This window comes from Pempheris klunzingeri, chromosome 2, assembly GCF_042242105.1.
Source record: "Pempheris klunzingeri isolate RE-2024b chromosome 2, fPemKlu1.hap1, whole genome shotgun sequence".
NCBI lineage: Eukaryota > Metazoa > Chordata > Actinopteri > Acropomatiformes > Pempheridae > Pempheris > Pempheris klunzingeri.
The window spans coordinates 27398008-27416950 of NC_092013.1; the positions used below are offsets into that span (position 1 = coordinate 27398008).

The window sequence follows — 18943 nt, forward strand, 5'->3', positions numbered from 1 at the left end:
CACATTTTCTGCAGGGAGGAGGTTATCAAAATAAAAACAGACATTGGTCGGGTAATTGTGTTGGTAATGGAGCTTTCTGCTTCTATTTTAATGCTTGAAATGAGTGCCCTTGACTTTATTTGACTTTCAAGTCTGCAGTTTATTAATACCATTAGAAATCAATAAACTATATAACACCTTAATATAAGTGCCAACTAATGGAATCAAGTATTTTTAAGACGATTAGATGCATTTCATGCCTGATCATCTTTCCAGATCATGTGAGATACCTAAAATTTGATTTCATTTCAAAATTTCATTATGTCTTTCATGTGACTGCTCTCCCACCACTGCTGCACCCCACCCACCTATTCTCTTGCCAGCAACACAGAAGCGCACACACACACACACACACACACACACACACACACACACACACACACACACACACATGCACACACCAAGTCCCACTGGCTACCCATTGTTCACATAGATTTGTGCATTGCACCATTCAGGGCACAGACATATGCCCAACCCAACCCCCTTACTCTCTCCATCTCTCTCTCTCTCGCTCTCTCCCCCCTCCTCCTTCTCCTCCTCCTCCTCCTCCTTCTTCGTCCTCTCTCTCTGAAGCCCTCACATTCTCTGCTCTCCTCCATCCAACAGCATCCTCCGGCTCTTTGCTCTTCCTCCACTGTCAGCAACAATGACCAGCACAGTATCAGGTAAGACAACATGTTCCACACTAGATCACCGTTTAGTTAAAATAGTGTGGATAGTGTGTGTGTGTGTGTGTGTGTGTGTGTGTGTGTGTGTGTGCAGGGGGTGGGGAGGGACTGTTTTTTTTTTAAGTCTATTTAATAATGCTGAGGGTGGAGAGAGTCTCTGTGTATCTGTGTAATTGTCATGGCAACAAGGGTTTTCTTCTCTCATTGCACTGGGGCTCTGGTGTAGATAAGAGACCCTCTCATAGTTCCACACAGGCATGTAAATGTAGTGAGATTGATCCAAAAAGAGCAGGTTTTTGATCATTCATAGGGTTATAAATATAGATCTATATCTATATTTCTCTATATATATATAGATTCATACTGAGGGTGGCAATGGCATTTGTTATCAGAATTCTGGTGACTTTATAATGTAAGTAAGGGGGAACAAAATTGATACTGATATGATGATTACGGTATCATCTCACATGTGATCTGACATGCTATTTAGTAAATTACTCAAAACCACATGGTAAAAAGTTAATCTTAGGTTTAAGTCATTAAGTTAAATGTTTGAATATTGTTGTGTTATGCATTGTACTAGTGTTGTGCAGACATAACACAAAAAAAAACACAAAAGTGGAGATACATTTAGTTCCTGGTGTATATACAGTATATTCATATTTGATATTCATATTCAATATTTCACAGAAAATGCTGATGCAATGCAATTTACAACCACATCTAACACTCTTGCATTTAAATGCATACTATAGTAAAAACAGCATTTTGTACATTTGCTTTTACATCTGAGGCAATAACCTTAGACAATGGAGTAGCATCAACCAATTCAAAAGCCTTCTATAATCCACAGAAGCCCAATGAATGCTTTTTTCCCCTGTGATGGTACGCATCATTGAGTGGACTCACAACAATTGTTAAATAAATCACAAACATTTGTCCCACCTTTCTTGATCCTTCTGTTTTCTTGTACAGACACAGCCTGGCATTTATTGTAAAGAGTTAACAAGAAAAACAGGAATGCCCTTATTTGTATGCAGTGGTTTGATCTATCAAATGTATGTGCCAGTCTGTGGGGACAATACCAAAGTCACACCAATAAAACAACCAGGTATAACGTTTACCATGTTATTCACCATCTTATTTAGCATGTTAGCATGCTAACATTTACTAATTAGCTCTAAACACAAAGCTGAGGCTGATGAGAGTGTCATCAGCTTTGCGTGTACACAAAGTATTGAGCGATTGAAGATGTTATCTAACGTTTGCATTAGATGAAAAGTCAGAGTATCACTTAGATTATTAGGAACCATATTTTGTGCCAGTTATTAGACAAATGCTGAGAATTTTCACCAGATAATTGAAAACTTAAACCAGTAATAATACTATTTTTTGGCCACTTGGTGATATTGATATATCATCAACTTTTAAAGAGACATTGTTTACACATCCAGTCTTTACTAAGCAACATTAGTATTCATCTGGAGTGGTGTTTCAGTAACTGTCTTTCAGCTCTGTTTTTGGTCTCTACCAACACTCCACCTTTTAGGATTGTGATTGTCTGTACCAAAGTTCACCCAATAGTTGCCCAGAGGGAAGTAGTTTTTTATTGTTCCAGTTTGATTGCCTACCTGAAGTCTCTCGAAACATTATCCTTTCTCTGTTCGGCTATCAAAGTCCAGATGAGAGGAAATCTGAGGCGATAAAAATGTTGATGCTCTCATGTGAGTCGCATTCAGTTATTACTGTGCACTCACAGCAATAAGCTTAATGAGCAGCAGCGAGTGCCTTGGACATAGCTGTGCCATGGTGGCTCTTCCTTATTGCTGATGGTTGTTGGGGCTGTATGCAGCCTAAAAGCAACACCTGCAGACACAACTCAGGGCTGGAAAACAAAATTTCTCATTTAATTTTGCTGTTTAAAAAGAAAGTGATTTATATCTTTATTACTAGTTGATATCATCCTAAAAATGATCCTTGAACTGAACATCAATAAGATAATAAATTAATAAGATAATATATCACCGTGCACTGGCGAGTCAAAGCCTTACTGTACATAATGCATTACAACTGTAAAAAAGAAAACATGAAAACTTTGAAGTAAACATTAAAAGAATAGAAACCTTTTTGCAGGAAATTAAAACATTGTGAGCACAGATATAATCATAGGATAGGAGGACAAAATGGGTCATGTTGAGTATTTAAGGATCAGTCAAAGGCAGTGCAAGACTTCACAGTTTCTGACCTGGATCTAAAGTCAGTGCAGGTCTAATGTGCTCTGGAAGTTTGTTCCACTTCTGTGAATCTGCACATAAAGACAGAGCTATAACATCATTCATCAGATCTCAGGTCTCTATAAAGTTTCCTATGATACACAATTATGGAGTTATCAATATTCTGTGGATCAAGGCACTGATAGTTTGCCTTTCTATTATCTGGAGGCTTTTTAAAATGTTCAACACAGGTTTTCACAGTTCTTGCTCACAATCAATGTTTTTAACTTTGAAGTATGTTGAAGCAGGGTCAATTGTCACAAACCAATTTTCTTGTTTCCTTGTTGTTTTGTAAAATTTGACATAGTTCTACATATAGAGATATTACCTATATTAGCTTTTTAGATCATTTTAAGTGTCCAGCGATCACTGAGCTCCTCATCCTTCATTGTGTTTGAATTCTCATCAGTTCATTTCCCAGCTCACTCGTCATTTTAATTCCACAACCAGTCTCTTTCATCTTTTTTTAGCTGTCTCAAGATCGTACCCCAGAGTGGGCCGAGGTACTTGTCAGTGTATATCTTTGTCACGCCCAAAGGATTTCTTTATTCTTCTTAATTCTTCATAGTCAACATATTTCCTGCTGTGTCCACGTAGCTTCGCTGGTGTCTCTGGTGCAGCAGTTTGTTTTTGTCAGATTTTGGGGTTTTGTCTTTTGCACCAAACTGATGAATAATGTATCAAATGCTGCATGCACTCTGGCTCTGTCAGTGAGTCTACGCCCTGTTCCTTGTCTCCCTTTGTGTACATGCTTCATGTGGCTGTTTAGCCTCCACAGAAAAAAACACAGCAGGAAGCTAGATGCCCTGAAGAAGAAATAAGAAGAGACAGGAATTCACAGTTGATGTCTTGTTGTGCCAGCCGCTCACAGCGAGGAGTCTGGACATGAATGATGAATACCTTTGCCTTTCCTCCCGAAACTTGATTACATTCATAACATTACCCTGTTGTGCACGAGTCAGCCATTTTGAGGATTCAGTGGAGTAGCAGAGGTGACTGTGCTGGTAAATGCCCGGTGGGGCTGGTACCTTGCCCTACTTTAGACTGACACTGACAAAATGGTGTATAATGCTTCTCACTCCTCCGAGGTGCCCACTCACACTGACTCACTGTGCCGAGGACACTGGGGGAGTGTGAACACTTCCCATTAGCCTTATATTCTATAGCCAGTTTTAATATCTTCCCCCAAGAAGAACAGGAGGAAGGAAATGAACAAATGAATGGTCTCTGGTCTCTCAGAGCTTCTTTCAGGGCTGCATGGGCCTGAGCAGTATCTAATCATGCCAACCTAAAACCTCAAACAGAGATCTGTACACATAGAGGCTGAAGTAGCTCAAGTTGCTGCACGTTATGGCTAAAATGCCCATCCAAATAAATAAATATAAAAAAGGCCAAAAAATCCAACAGTTAACAGGAGGCAAAACTGTTTACTGCTGTTAGCTGTTCTGAGCAGCCACTCGAAGGTGGGTAAAAGCTTTCCATCACAGGCATGACTCATTTATATTTTAAATGGTTCATCACTCAAGAAAGGCCTGTTTAACAAGGGATAATGTTGTCATGATCAGAAACTGAACTGCTAAAACTGTTGACAGCTTGTCTGAGTCATCTTCAGTTATTACTGTGCGCTCTGAGCTATGAGCTTAACAGGCCGTGTGTGTTTTGTTGGCCTTTCAACCTTATTGGTGGAGGTTGCTGGGGCGTATACAGCCTAAAAATGGAGTACTTGCAGACACTACTCAGGGCTAAAAACGTAGCCTCTCCCAACTGTGTTTCTCAGGTAAAAACAAAAAATCATTTCATCTACATTTTTTATGAACCATTCTCCAAAAAAATGGTAGACTAGTTCATATATGAACTTGTTATTGTAACTCTGTGACTTACATCACACTTAATCTGGTTAACAAAAGGAATTTAATGTCAGCCTTGAAATTAACTTTTACATGCAGAACAACAATTAGCCAGTTACAGCTGTCAATCTCAAGCTCATAAAGCCCTGTGTGTATAATAATGTGCATTATGTTGAGGTATAATATGGTCACATAAACCTCATCCCTCCTCTGTTTGCTCATCTTCTGTTAATTGGCAATTAAAACTGAGAATCCACTAAGTGGCTCTGTATGTCTGGGTTGATGGAGCAGATGGGAAATACTGTATATGGCTTGTATAAAACAATAATGTTAACAGTAAAGTATTTCGTGTTGTGCTGCGGGTGCTTTGCCCAGACAATAACTCTGTGAGCTGAAACGAATAGGCTGCTGATTACAACAGATTGGGACATTTTATTTCATTTGGAAGTTTCTCTATGAGGAAGAAAGACTTCTGCTGTGTCATGATACAGTGTGACTCAGACGGAGAAAGAAACACGTGATAGAGCCGCTGAGTGGGACTAATGCATCCATCCTGATGAGCATCTGAATAATGAATGACCTCGTGGCGAAAGCACGAATCCCACTCTTCCTGTCATGTCAGTAAAGCCCGGGACCTTAAACGAACCTCCTGTTTTGAGGAGAAACAACAACGCACCATGACGTGCCTCTTCAGAGAGGGTTTTCTATATTTGGCCTGCAACTTGAGGTTCTCTCGACAAAAACATCTCTCAGTGGAAAACATCCATCTTAGCAAGTCAGTTCATCTCTTATTTAGCCCTCAGTACCTGACTGTATGACTGAGGAATACTCAGCACTTCAAACCAAACTGCAGATACTTGTGTTTGTATCACACATGCAGTGTGCAGTGTGCTACATGAGCTGTACCAACCACTTGGCATCTGCCTTTGTGAACAGCAGATGGCATGTTTCAACATCAAATGAAGGGCAGATAAACTTCGACACAGTCTGACACAACAGCAACAATACGACCGTTTCAACTACAACTGAACATTATAACCTCCATGAAGGGAGGATTTATCGAAGGGCTTGAAGCAGACTGTACTAGTTTTAGCCAGATGCGCCTAATAAACTGGCAAATGACTGTATGTGTCATGTATAATGGATGTTACAGACCTAACTGTGCCTCTAATCTAAATATTTCATGTCACAAAACTTTAAACTGATACCCATTTAAACTAACGTCCATTAACCCACACAGACTGTTTGGGAAGCTTTATGTTCCAAGACTCAATATTCATTTTGTTGTGGAGCTCATTTCTGTTTAATGAAATGAGAATAGGTTGGACCCGGGCTGTATAGCGAGACGCACCGCCATGTTATATTTTTTAATATAATTTGCTTGTGGCAGAGAGGTAGCCAACTCCTCAGACAACTTCCGTGATGTCACCTTGGCAACAACCACCGGGACCTTGACTGTCAGGCTTTATTGCAGGCTTATCAGCACACACACACACAACCCATACTGTGTCTTATCCACACACACATACACTCACAGGAAGAAGCCCTCATGTGGGACATGTTTGTTTTGCAGCCATGGTGCAGGGAGGTACAAGGACAAATGACTTGCAGGGTCACATGAGGACAAGCGTCCCTCAAAACAGGGGAAAAAAACACCACATTCAATTCTGAATTTAGAGTTTGATATGAACTTGGTGTTAGTTTATAGACTTTGTCGAAAGGTTGCTTAAAATATACCTTAAGTACGTGCTTAAACCTTCATCCTTTAAGCCATCAGTTATTCAGTAATGGAGGTTAAGGCCCTGAAAATGCATTTTATTAATCAGCTGCATAACACACTGTTTACCTCCAGTAAAAGGAACACTGTTTTCTCTTAGCATGCGATGCAATGTGATGTCACATACTTTCATGTGCCAATTGGGATTTGACAAAAGGATTTGTTTGGTAAATTTGCCAGTCAAATTTCATCAAGCACACTCACACAGTCCCGATGAAGCAGACTAGCTGCAGTCGTCACTTAATGAATAAAAGATTGATATAAGAAAAGTAAGATTCAAATTTTTGGAACTTTACTGCTGTGAATTGTTCTCGTTCATCGTGATTAAATAATCCATTTTGTTTGGTTTAGAATAATTTATGATGTTTATGATGTTAAAGCTCACTATTTACAAATTTACAGTGAATTTGTGAGAATTAATGAGACACCTTCTAATGGTGATGATAATAATAGTAAGAATTCAGGATCGCTATAGATAGTGTTAGAAAGAAATGCTTTTACTATGAAGCTGGAGGGAAATAACCCGTCCAGTGCTTTGTCAGATACGAATGTGAGACATTGGATTCTAAAGTTTGTTTACCTTCTCTCTTCTCAGCTGTGAGTATCTCTGCGTAAAAAAATGCTCTTTTTGAACATTTTTTTCAATACTTGAGGCTTCCACTACACAGCATTTACTTTTACTTGTTGCTTACATAGTCACCAATAGTGTTATCAAGAAGTATGAAAGATTTGATCGTTTTTTAGGGGCTTCATAGATCTCACATTTCACCTTAAAGATATAAATAAATGTAAACTTTTTTCATTCAGTATAACATATAGAAACTAACCTCATGGAAGAACCATTCATAGAAACAGCTGGAATGTACAAGTGATTTAAGAGAATCTGCAGCATTTTGTCGTACTAAGACTGTTCCAGACCTGTTATGTGAGTCACGCTTAGATAGGCTCCCTTGAACCTATAGTGACATTAATATTCTCTTCACCCTATTATCATCATCACGGCTGGCAATTGACTCTTTTAATTCAACACAGAAACATATGCATTGGTGGGTTTTCTCCGGGTACTCCGGCTTCCTCCCACAGTCCAAAGACATGCAGGTTAACTGGTGACTCTAAATTGCCCGTAGGTGTGAGTGTGAGGTGTAAGTGGTTGTCTGTTGTTGGCCCTGTGATTGACTGGTGACCGGTCCAGTCAGCTGGGATTGGCTCCAGCCCTCCCGCGACCCTGACAGAAAAACAGTATAGATAACGGATGGATGGATGGGACGTATACATTGCAGCAATTGATGGACAAGTTCTTTCAGTCTGACAGCTGCAGAGTCTTTCTCTGTCCCGTATCGGCCTCTGTTTTAACACCTGACAGTTACATCACCGAGAATATCGCTGAGAATATTCATCTGATATGTTTGTGACTTTCATATGACCACCTCTCATATACCATCACTGGCGCAGCTACATTTGTCATCCTTTTGGCTCCTGAATTCCAACAGCAGAAGCTCTGCTCTGAACTTGAAGCTCTACCCGCCAACGGAGCAGAAACAGGCAGCCTTATGAGGCTATTTTGGGCGCATAGATTATGGTAATGATTACATTTTATGAGCACACACTTCCTTATTAGTAGGTGGCGTTCAACAGGCTGAAATGAGAGAATTGCAACAAGTATGTGCAGACAAACGTAAAAAATAAGGAGAGATTTTTATAAAAATGAATACAAACATTTTCCTGAATGAGGCCCATTGAGAGTGTCTGAAGTCTATCAAACATGTTGACTGTATTTCCACGCAAGCTTGTAGTCGTCTTCTACCTGCAAGCTTCATTCCACCAACTGTAAATCAGTGGAAGAGTGTGAATCCAGCATGCTGCCTGCTTGAGAATGTGTGTCATTGTGTGTATACAACAGGATACAAACAAAATGTGGACACACTTAGTACAGCAATGGAAGAGGTCAAAACCTCCACTGGGTAACTTTAATCTTTTTATGAGAGGTTTAAAGCGAAAGGTTTTTATTGTTCCCGTCTACCCTCCAGACAGGCCCTGCTTTTACTCCAATAAGTCCTGCGACTGCACCCAATACTTATGACCCTGTATTAAATGTCCTGACTTCTATAATCTGTCTGATTACCTTCTTAAGTCATAATAGCTCTAAGTAATCAGTAGCTTAATAAAAGCAAATCTTTTGCCTTTTTAATATTGGTGTCTTAGAGGGAGAAAAAGGTTCAAGGGAGCTTCTTCAAGGTTACAATGACCTCAAGTTGAGGAAGTGATGATTTGGGGGATTTCCGTCAGTTTACTCTGTATTATCCCTTTAATTTTAAAGAAAGATATGTTTTGAATGACCTGAAGACATTTGGCCCAGCGTAGGTTTTCCACGACATATTCCTTTCTAAAAACCCTACAGTAAGTTAATCTTTGACAGCTGGCTAGTCCATAATATGATTATGATAATAAAATTCCATATAAACACCCACCTAGTTAATGTTTGAAGGTAATTGACACAACTCATATTCAAATACATATCCCACAGCCCACATAAAATGCTCTATCAATCCCAAAATATACTATCCTCACTGTACAGTCACACTTAATATGCTGTACACTCTCCTGCTAGTTTTTGCCTGTTATTCTTGGTGGTAGTAGTAGTGGTAGTAGTATTATTAGTATTATTTAATACATCTCCTCATTCTGAATGTACATGTTGTTATATATTATTATTAGTAGTAGTGGTATTATTTGTATTATTATTAGTAGTAGTGGTATTTGTATCATTTGTATCATTATTATTATTATCATTATTATTACTTTTGTGTTTGAAGTTTATTCTTATTCTTATTCTTTTGGAGCTGTGTGTAACAAAAAGCAATTTCCCCCTGGGGATTATTAAAGGAATTCTGATTCTGATTCTGATTCTGATTCATCAATTTGCTCTTGGTGGTTGGTTTAAAAACATTTCATAACTGCTTTATGCTACATTGCAGTTACTAAACTTTGCAAGAATGAGGCACGTTGCCAAAGAAGTGAACTGTCTGGTTCAGTTGTTTTTTCCGCTCTGATGGAACAAACCTGAATAACTCCCCTGTGAACAATCGCTGGGCATATAGATGTGAATGCACAACAGATGGTTTTGTTGTGGGCAGAAACCTGTTGAAGCATTTTCAGTAACTACAAGGAAACAGGCTGGTGAGGATGCCACAATTGTGGGCTCTGCCTGTGATTACATCTCAATGCTTTCAAAGAATGGTGAGATTTACTTCATGTGCCACAGCCCTGGATCACTGCCTGCTTTCACTGCGCTGTTTTTTAATAAAATAAAAATTACCACAAACTTAGTTGCCACACAGTGAACCTGGGGCCTTCGGGTTCCCAGTGGATCTGAGGCCCTGGCCGATACCAAGTCTCAGTCAAACTAATAATATTTCATTTGGACGAGAGATAGATAGATTGTTATGGAAATTTTAGATGAGTCTGAAATAATGTCAAACGCAACAGAAGTTATCTTTCTGAGTATTTCATTCTTTGCGAAGAGGTCAGATAATAGTACAGAGCACATATAGGCTCTGCAATGTATGTGACAAAGACAGGGTGCGGATGGGGGGGTCTCAGTCTAACTTAGGGTGAAAGTACCACTGGGGTGAGATTTGACTAAAGGGGAAGTGATAAAGGGGAACAGAAAGAACGACTTAAAAAAGGGATATGGTTCTAATACAAAAGGGGCTACCAGTCAAAAACTACTTAAGAAAGAAGTGAAAAGGTCAAGAGGTGAATGAAAGGTGAGACTTCTGTCTGAATCCAGTATTGCTAAATAAGTTTCCATTACACACTGAAACAGTCCTGTGACTTATGAGGGGCTGTGTGGAAAACACATGCAAAATGGTCAACTCCTCCCAGTGAACAACCTCCTCTTCTTATTTTATTTTAATACATTTCATTAATTATTCTAATTGTGCAATATGACCCATTGAGCAATGATGAAAAAAAATATGGACAACCAATCCCGTACAGCAGAATACAGAACATCACAGACAATGTGGCAGATTTTAAATCCGGGGTTTTAAATCCAAATAAAGATATATTTGTGAAATAAATAGATACATATAAAGGTAGTGCTTTGTATTTTGTCAAAGGATGCAATTATAATAGCTCTGCATGAAAGTAAAAGTTCTTCCTTTGTAACTGCTGAAAGTGATATTTCCTGTTGGCAACATTTAGATGAGATAAATTTAGTTTCTATTGTCTTTCCTTCCGTCTGTTGCATCATGTTGGACTCTGTGTGAATGTATTAGTGTGAGCATAGATGTGTGTTTACAGGCTATTTTCCATGGAAATAACATGAAAAGCAGCCCACTCAGTAACACTGCTCCAGTCCTACCAACAGGAGAACTGACTCTGATTATTATTAAGTCTGATTATTGATTTTGGTGACTTAGGGGCTATTGCAATCATATTTAGTGGCAGAGTACAGATTGGCTACTACAGAGAGCCAACTCACTGACTCAGGAGGCACACAGACAGCAGCAAGCACCTCACAAAGCCCCCAGAGGGCTGTGGGGCCAGAGGATGATTTTGAAGTACACGTTAAAAATTCAGAATCTTTCTAAAAATACCAGCTGTTCCTAAAATGCACTGTAGTGTGCAGTAGTTTTAGTCACGCAATAAAAGCTTCCAGACATCAAAAGTGATGGTTCCACTACTTTGTACTTGGCCTCTCTTACTTTGTGAATGGCCTCAAATGACAGGGGAAGGGAGCTGCTATGACTTAGACAATTTCAATACCTGGAAGTGCTGTGTGATGAATATTTTGAAATATTTTATTTTTTATTATTTTCTTTATTTTGCAGTGTTTACGTACATGTTTTGTTAGCTAGCACTCTTTCACCTCTCTGTCTTTGTTGGCACATTGCTTCCTTTCTAGATGCACTACCACCAACAACACTCAGTCAGTGGAGTAGCCTTCAGTAGGGTACCTTTAGTTGTACATAGCAATCAATCAATCAATCATAGTTGAATATAATTGAAAGCTCACTACTTTTGAGGACTTTAGGAACCAAGAACAGCATCTGCACCGGTAAGCCCAAAAGCTAACCCTAGCGAAAATGAGTAGAAAACAAAAGTCGCTGGAGAGCTTCTTTGAAAAGGGGGAAGGCCCAATGATGAGACAGCAGAAGACTCCACAACCGCCACCAAAAAGAAAGCTGCATTTAAAAGAAAATACCAGGAGTCCTACTTAATTTACTGGTTCATCACAACAAGTGATTCACATGCTCCAACCCAAGAGGAAGGGTATCCTGTTATCTAAGTTTAGAGAAAAGGGAGTTTTGCTTGTGCAGAAGACTGAGGCGAAGGGAGTAAAGTTGAAACATTGTTTGATCTTCAAGGTCACTTCAAAATGGAGTTCCCAGGAAGATACTGTTAAGACCATGTAAGCTAAACAAGCATATAAGAACTGATGATCATGAGAATATATGATAACACACAGAGGATATGATAAAATTCTATTACACCCCATCACCCCCAGATGGGACAGTCTAGTTGCAGGGAAACAAGCTCAGGGCTCTCACTCATTCTGCATTATGGTGAGTTGTAAGATATTGTATATATCATATAATGATAGAAATAAAGTGCATAATATAAAATGTTATAATTACATTTACATTATATATGTAATAATTAAATTAGATATTATGCACTTTATTGTGTGTTTTGTTACGCGCGTGACATCTCAGCACACAGTGGGTTATTTATGACATGCTACCCTGCTCTGTTCTCTGTTTAGCACTGGTGATGGCCTGAAGGCTCACATTAGGAAGTCTGAACTTCATGCTCCTCTGCACCTCTTAAACTCTTCGCACTTCAATATGTAGCAAATATGTCTTAAAGACAATTTATGTCTAAGCCATTTATCATTCATTTTTATAGATACAAGCTGGTTTCTCCCCACAATATTGGGTAAAGAGTAAAAGTTTGACCTGATTATACCTCAGCGCGGCCTTAGCCAATAAAATCTGAACACATGCACAGCTGTGTGAGTTTCAGCAGTTTCTACTTCAACAGTGTGGCCATTGTTCAGATAGTATCAAGGACACAAGGATGTTATCTTGAAAGCTAAAAAAACAGGCTCTGTGGAGGGAAATCTGACATCGGATCTGTATATTCACAGTTCATGTCATAATGCAGTAGAACATAGTATAGAAACTTAAGCTCTTTCATTTGAAGATAAGTTCAAGATAAATCTGCTTTTACACTCAGTCAAGCCTTGTGGTAGCAGGCTAAAAAGCAGAGTTTTTACAACATTTAAAGACCTTGCACACCCACACAGTTGTTTTTATTCACTACCAGCTACACAAGACCATGAAAAGTGTAATAACATGATGCATTTTCAAACCAAGGCCTTTCGGTCTCAAAGGCACCATGAAACCCATCAGAAAAAGCCTCCCATTTCACTCATTTCTATTGTTTTCAGTGTTGTATCATATTATTAGCACAACCAAATTCCTTATTCTGTCCCAAAAGTTGGCAGCATGTTCTCGGATGTAACGTTGTGTCTTTTCTCTCTCTGTAACAGCCTACACAGACAAGATCAAGGAGATGTCCATGCTGTCTCTGCTCTGCTCCTGCTTCTACACACAGCCACACCCCAACAGCCTCTATCAATATGGAGGTCAGTCTGCCTGTTTGTCTGTCTGTCTGTCTGTTTGTCTGTCTGTCTGTCAGTCTGCCCGTCTGTCCATCTGCCAAAACAAACTGTGTGTCTCATGTTGATGTGTCAGTCGTTGCAGTTTAAGGCTTTAACATTGTCTCATTTGCATCCACTCCAACTGTGGACTACAATTTCTGACAGAGAGAAATAAATGAACTAATAAAAGAATGATAAAAGAACGAAGAGCAGTCACCATCCTTTGGGAGCTGCTTTTGAGTGGTAAACTAAGGATCTGCTTAGTTTACCTCAGGATCTGCTAGTTAAACTAAGGATCTGCTTAGTTTACTTACGCTGCTCTGAAAAAGTACATTATAAGAACATGTCTTTGCTCATCTGCAACGTGTACAGTGTGTGTGGACCTTAGGCCATGTCACTGCCACACTTTTTTCAAGTTTTCAGTCTTTAGGTTATATTTAGGCATTTACATTTTTTACCCCATCTGGTTACTACCAATGGTGTGTTCACAGCTCCTTTGAATTATATTGTGGGGGCATTTGTATTCCTCTCTTCAATAGTTGAAAGTAGACAGATGACAGGAAATGAAGAAAGACAGAGATGAGGAGTGACATGTAGGAAAGGTTCCCAACTGGACCTGAGCCAGGGATGTTAATGGCCAGCTCCATAAACCCTAAATACTGTATTTTTATGGGATGTATCCCCCATCCCTCAGATATGTGAGAAAGAAAGCAAATATTTGATCCTGACAGGCAGCTTTCTAACTTACTAACTTGCTCACTTTTGTTTTATTGTTTGTGTGTGGACTGTGTCAGACCTGGAGGTGAAGGGCTTGAACAAGCGAGCCTCTGGCCAATCGTTTGAGGTGATCTTGAAGGATCCAGATCAGTCTGGCGATAAAAGCCAGCCTCAGCTGTTGCCCTCCCCACCAAGGAAGGAGATGTCTCTGGAGGAACTCCAGAAGAGGCTGGAGGCCGCTGAGGAGAGGAGGAAGGTGAGCAGCGTGGTCTGATGATGGAGTACCATTGGTAATCTTCTTGTTTTATTTGACGTAAAGGTAGAATGAGTAGGATATTCCTAAAAAAATTTACAGATTGATGCAAAAAAAAAAACTCTCCATCATCTCTTATGACCCACTAGAAGTGTTACGCCTGCCTGCAGAGACCCTACCCTCTGCCTGAAGTTTCTTATCTTGCTGTTTGGGGTGTTTCTAGGCATCAGTCTTTGGGCAGTGGATGTGTAATCTCCAGCAAATAACAAACAGGTGGCCGATTATAAGCACACATCCAAGAGAAAGCTAAGACAATGGTGGACACAGTGCTGAAAAAACACAAATGTAGCAGTGAAAGAGAGCTGGGAAAGGTCAACTTTGAATAGTATGTTTACAAACCACATCTGACAAATCCTAAAGGTCTGCATAGAATCAATTTTAACACTGGTTTGTTGCCAAGTTTTTTCTGTATGTGGTTTCATTTGTCATTTGTCAAATCACTCCATATAATAAATACCTCAGACACGAGGAGGAAATGAGTACAAGGCTAGCAGTGGCAGTAATCCTGAGTAATCATGAGAGACGAGTGAGAACAACAGGAAGGGCAACACACAGATGTGAGATTTATATCTGTCTTCTAATCTCACAGTCAGAACAAGAGCAAAAGCACCCAGAAAGCTCAGTTTCCTCTTAAACTATCTGTTCTCAGCCCCACTGAGGCACAACTTTGTCCTCCAAGTGCTTCCCTTTTCATTCGTTTCCTTGTCTTGGTTGTTTGGGAGTTGTAAGGTTATGTTACCCTTTGCTTTATTCTGATTGGACAGAGAATTAAATTTAAGTCCTCCCAAATGTGTTAAGTTAATGTGTTGTGACAGGGCTTCAGGGATCACATGTCTTTCTCAGTTCAAGATTAACCAGTTGTAAAGCTGCAATGAAATCAAAGCACAGCTCCTCTGGACACTACAGTCTGAGCAGACAATGATAAACAGGTTTGCTAGATGTAAGATGGTTGGCAGGGTTACTGTATAATTAAGTACGATTCCAGATTCCAGACTTTTAAATGGGTGGCAGCTAAAAGCACCAGTTAATCTCAAAATAACTATATGTAACTCCTCTAATCCTGCTCTAACCGGTATGTTCATCATTCTAAGATCTGCTGTGTTTTAGCGCCTAAGCTCCCCAGTTTTCTACTGCAATATCCTCCCTTAGTGACTATCGGATGTCAACGTAAAAGAAGAATGGAGTAAATAAGATTGCTCATCAGCCACTATAGATATAAGAAAGAGGAAGAATGTTTAAACACAATGCAATTTACAGTACTGTCACAAAGAAGTGCTTAATCGAAATGATCTTGGAATGAAGGGAGTGCCACAAGCAGCAGGGTGTGCACGATGCCAGTTAGACAACATAACAGAGCTGATTGTGACAGATTGTGCTGTAAACAAGCAGTACAGTGTGCTCTCTCCAATCTAAAGGGTATTAAAGTGGCTCATTAGAGCAGATAATACCTGGCGGGTTTTATGAGGGACTGTGTTGCAACTTCAGTGGGTGGCAGTTTTTTATTTCAAAACACCATGAGTCAGAGTGAGTGTTGAAATGCAACATCAAGCCCTGCAGATGTATGTTGGTTCATTAGTGATACAGCGAAGTAAATTAAAAGAAAAACCAACATCACTGTTTCTGTTTGATAAAGTTTGTTTTTGGCTTGCATGAATCCTAACCAAACCCCTACTGCCACTCCCATAACCACCATCCTCATCTCGGTCACTCCTCCCTCTGTGTCTGCCGAAATCTGAAACCCCACCGCCCCCCACCCTCCCCACAACCCCCACCCCCACCCTGCTGTAGTCCCAGGAGGCCCTGGTGCTGAAGCAACTGGCGGAGAAGAGGGAGCGTGTGCAGGAGGTTCTCCACAAGGCGCGCGAGGAGAGCAACATCTTTAGCAAGAAGACAGAGGAGAAGCTCTTCCAGAAGATGGAGGTCAGCAAGGAGAACCGGGAGTCCCACCTCAACGCTCTCAAACAGCGGCTCCGTGAGAAAGCAAGTGTCCCCCTTCTGTGATATTAATGTTATTTTATCAAATTTCATACAGTCACACAACCAACGGCAACAATCTGACTGAGGGTATGAAAAATATGTGACAGATGTTTCTCCCCCAAAGTTTGGACCATTTGACAACTGCACAAACTGGATGCAATCCCATTTTAACATATAAATTGCAAGTGTTCAAACACATAAGAAATCTGAATGTACAGTTGACCCTTTTGGTTACATTTAAATCAATGATAGTTAAGATTGGGCAACTAAAGCTACTTGATAAAAGGACTGATAGAGAAAATGCACCCATGCATCACACTGTTGTTGTCAAAATAAAGCTGCTTTACATGGATTGGATGTAAATCATTCACTGACTTAGTCCTGATGGCAGATTCTGTTTCACTTCTCATGAAATGCAGCGGATTTGGTATTTTAAGACACTGTGACATCAGAACATTACAGGAAGCCAGGAAATACCAACACCACCCATTATTGTGTAGCAGCTGATCAGTGTAGCAAGGTCTTCCTCTCTCGTCTAAATGTCTTTAATGGTCATCTAACAAGTATTGTAGAGGGAGGGGAGTTGTACTCATCAGTAGTCCAGACGGTGCAGGGATCCATGCTGACAGTCTCAAACACTGCTCAGCTAGTTTCTTTTTCACATAACGGTGCAACAGTGTCATCACATCACACATTTCAGCCGCTACATCAGAAACTGTAGCAGCTGAAACAAATGAAGCCATCCTTCATTTAAACATTTAAACCTATAGTGTGGTCAATATGTCCCCTGTGAAAAAGACTTCAATATAAAAAAAGAAAAGAAAAAAATGAATAATAACACTAGTCAAGACAGTTTAAAGGGATCACTGCATGAGCAATGGTCATGCAAGTCAGTTACTTGGAGTGACTAAGAGTGTTAACTAGCCACTCTGACTAATGTTTGACAACAGGCAGAAGATGGTGGGTGAAAGCAGGTACTGTATGTTGTTGGGCCTCAAACTATATTTCCTCTATATTACACTTATACACTCTATATTTCTTATAAGATAAAATAAGATCAATGTTATTAATCCCGAAGGAAATTATTTTGCCAGAATACAATATCATAAAAAAAGTTGAAGCAGTATACACAATTACAGAAAGGAATTAAATAAAAATCAAAATAAGTGTACAAAGTACAAAGTGTAAAGTGTCTAAGTGTGTAGTGTCTGAGTGAAATGCAGAGAAATAGTGTCTAACAAATTAAATAAAATAAGTACAAAATGTAAACAAGAAGTGAATAAATAACAAAGTGAATTGAGAGTAAACAGTAAACCTTTGGCAACTATTGCACATGATGATATTGCACGTGTACAATTCTGTTCATATACAGTCACACAGAGCAAAAAAAACAGACCGCTGCATGTAAACAGGTTGTGATGAACAGAAACCAGTTAACCAGAAACACAGAGGGTTTACACATAATGCACCCTAGGACCCTGGAGGTGTTATTTCAATATGGTCAAAACAAAGTCTAAATACATCAGCGTCACTGCGTTCTGAATCAACTGAAGCTTCAGTGGGTTGCAAGTTTTTAGCTCAAAACAGTTAAGCAGTTAAATGACTTTTGACATGCAACAGTCATCAAGCCAAGCCCTGCATACAACATATTATGTTAATTAGTGTGAAAATATCATTGCTTTGTTTCTCTTCTGTTGTTTCTGTATCTTTGCGTAATTTCTCTGAAATGTTGGTCATGTTTCTGGTCTTTAGTGATGAAAAAAGCCTTTAAGTTTCATGTTCCTCAGAAGGCCCACCATCATCACCATTAAGTTTCATTATACCTCCTGTGTTTCTGACTGTTTATCACTCTGTTCCACAGGAAGTCCATGCCACTGAGGTACGCAGGAACAAGGAGCGTCAGGCCGACCTCTCCGGCTGAATACGTTTTCTACACTCTGGCAGTGGATGCTCACTTTGAAAATCTTCTGTGTGTCAAAGTTTTCCTGTTCAATATTCACCAATATCATCCTACAGTGCACCTTTCAGGTCTCAAACTAGTACTTAATCAGCACCAAATAATGTTACTCATCTGTTTCATTTTTGGTAAACCACGCACATTTGGAAGTGCAGAAACATATTCCCGATAGCAGTCGTGTCCAGATGAAATAAAGTCCAATCCTGAGCCAAACATGGTCTGTGTTGGGTTTATGTGTGACTGAGAAGATGTGCTGGCCAATAACATGTAAAATAACTGCTTTAGTAAAGTAGTTTAACTGTTTATAACTGTCAGTTTCTTTCCACAATAGTTTACTGTGAGTTTGTCATGACTCCTGCCAGGGCTGCACTAAGCCTTTTAGGGCCCCCCCTCCCATATACAGTAGCTGTCATGGTGCCAAACAAGGATTAAAATACACTGAATTGTTTAAAGATGAAGAAGTTCATTAGATACCTGAACAGAATTCATTTCACTACCACCACTACATTCTGACTTCTTAAAGGGGCAATTTTACACATGAAGATCAGTTTAGTCATCAGTTTGTGAAAGCAGTTGTAAAATGTCTATAACACTGGGAGACATTATCAAGCCCTTCTGATAGCACACATTTTGGCTTGTCATAGTAAGAAAACATGGGTGCTACAAATAACATCAACGCTGGCTCCGTTCCATTTAAGCGTCCCA

The 18943-nt window shown here is 39.6% G+C and overlaps 1 protein-coding gene across 1 annotated transcript; it reads left to right on the forward strand.

Moving 5' to 3' along the window:
- The first annotated feature begins 631 nt into the window (after positions 1–631).
- stmn3 (stathmin-like 3) lies at positions 632–18451 on the forward strand. Its single transcript, XM_070843091.1, has 5 exons — positions 632–704; positions 13164–13259; positions 14069–14247; positions 16093–16288; positions 18147–18451. Exons 1-5 carry the CDS (start codon positions 686–688, stop codon positions 18200–18202), a joined length of 546 nt encoding a protein of 181 aa, XP_070699192.1. The 5' UTR covers positions 632–685; the 3' UTR covers positions 18203–18451.
- The last annotated feature ends 492 nt before the right edge of the window (positions 18452–18943 follow it).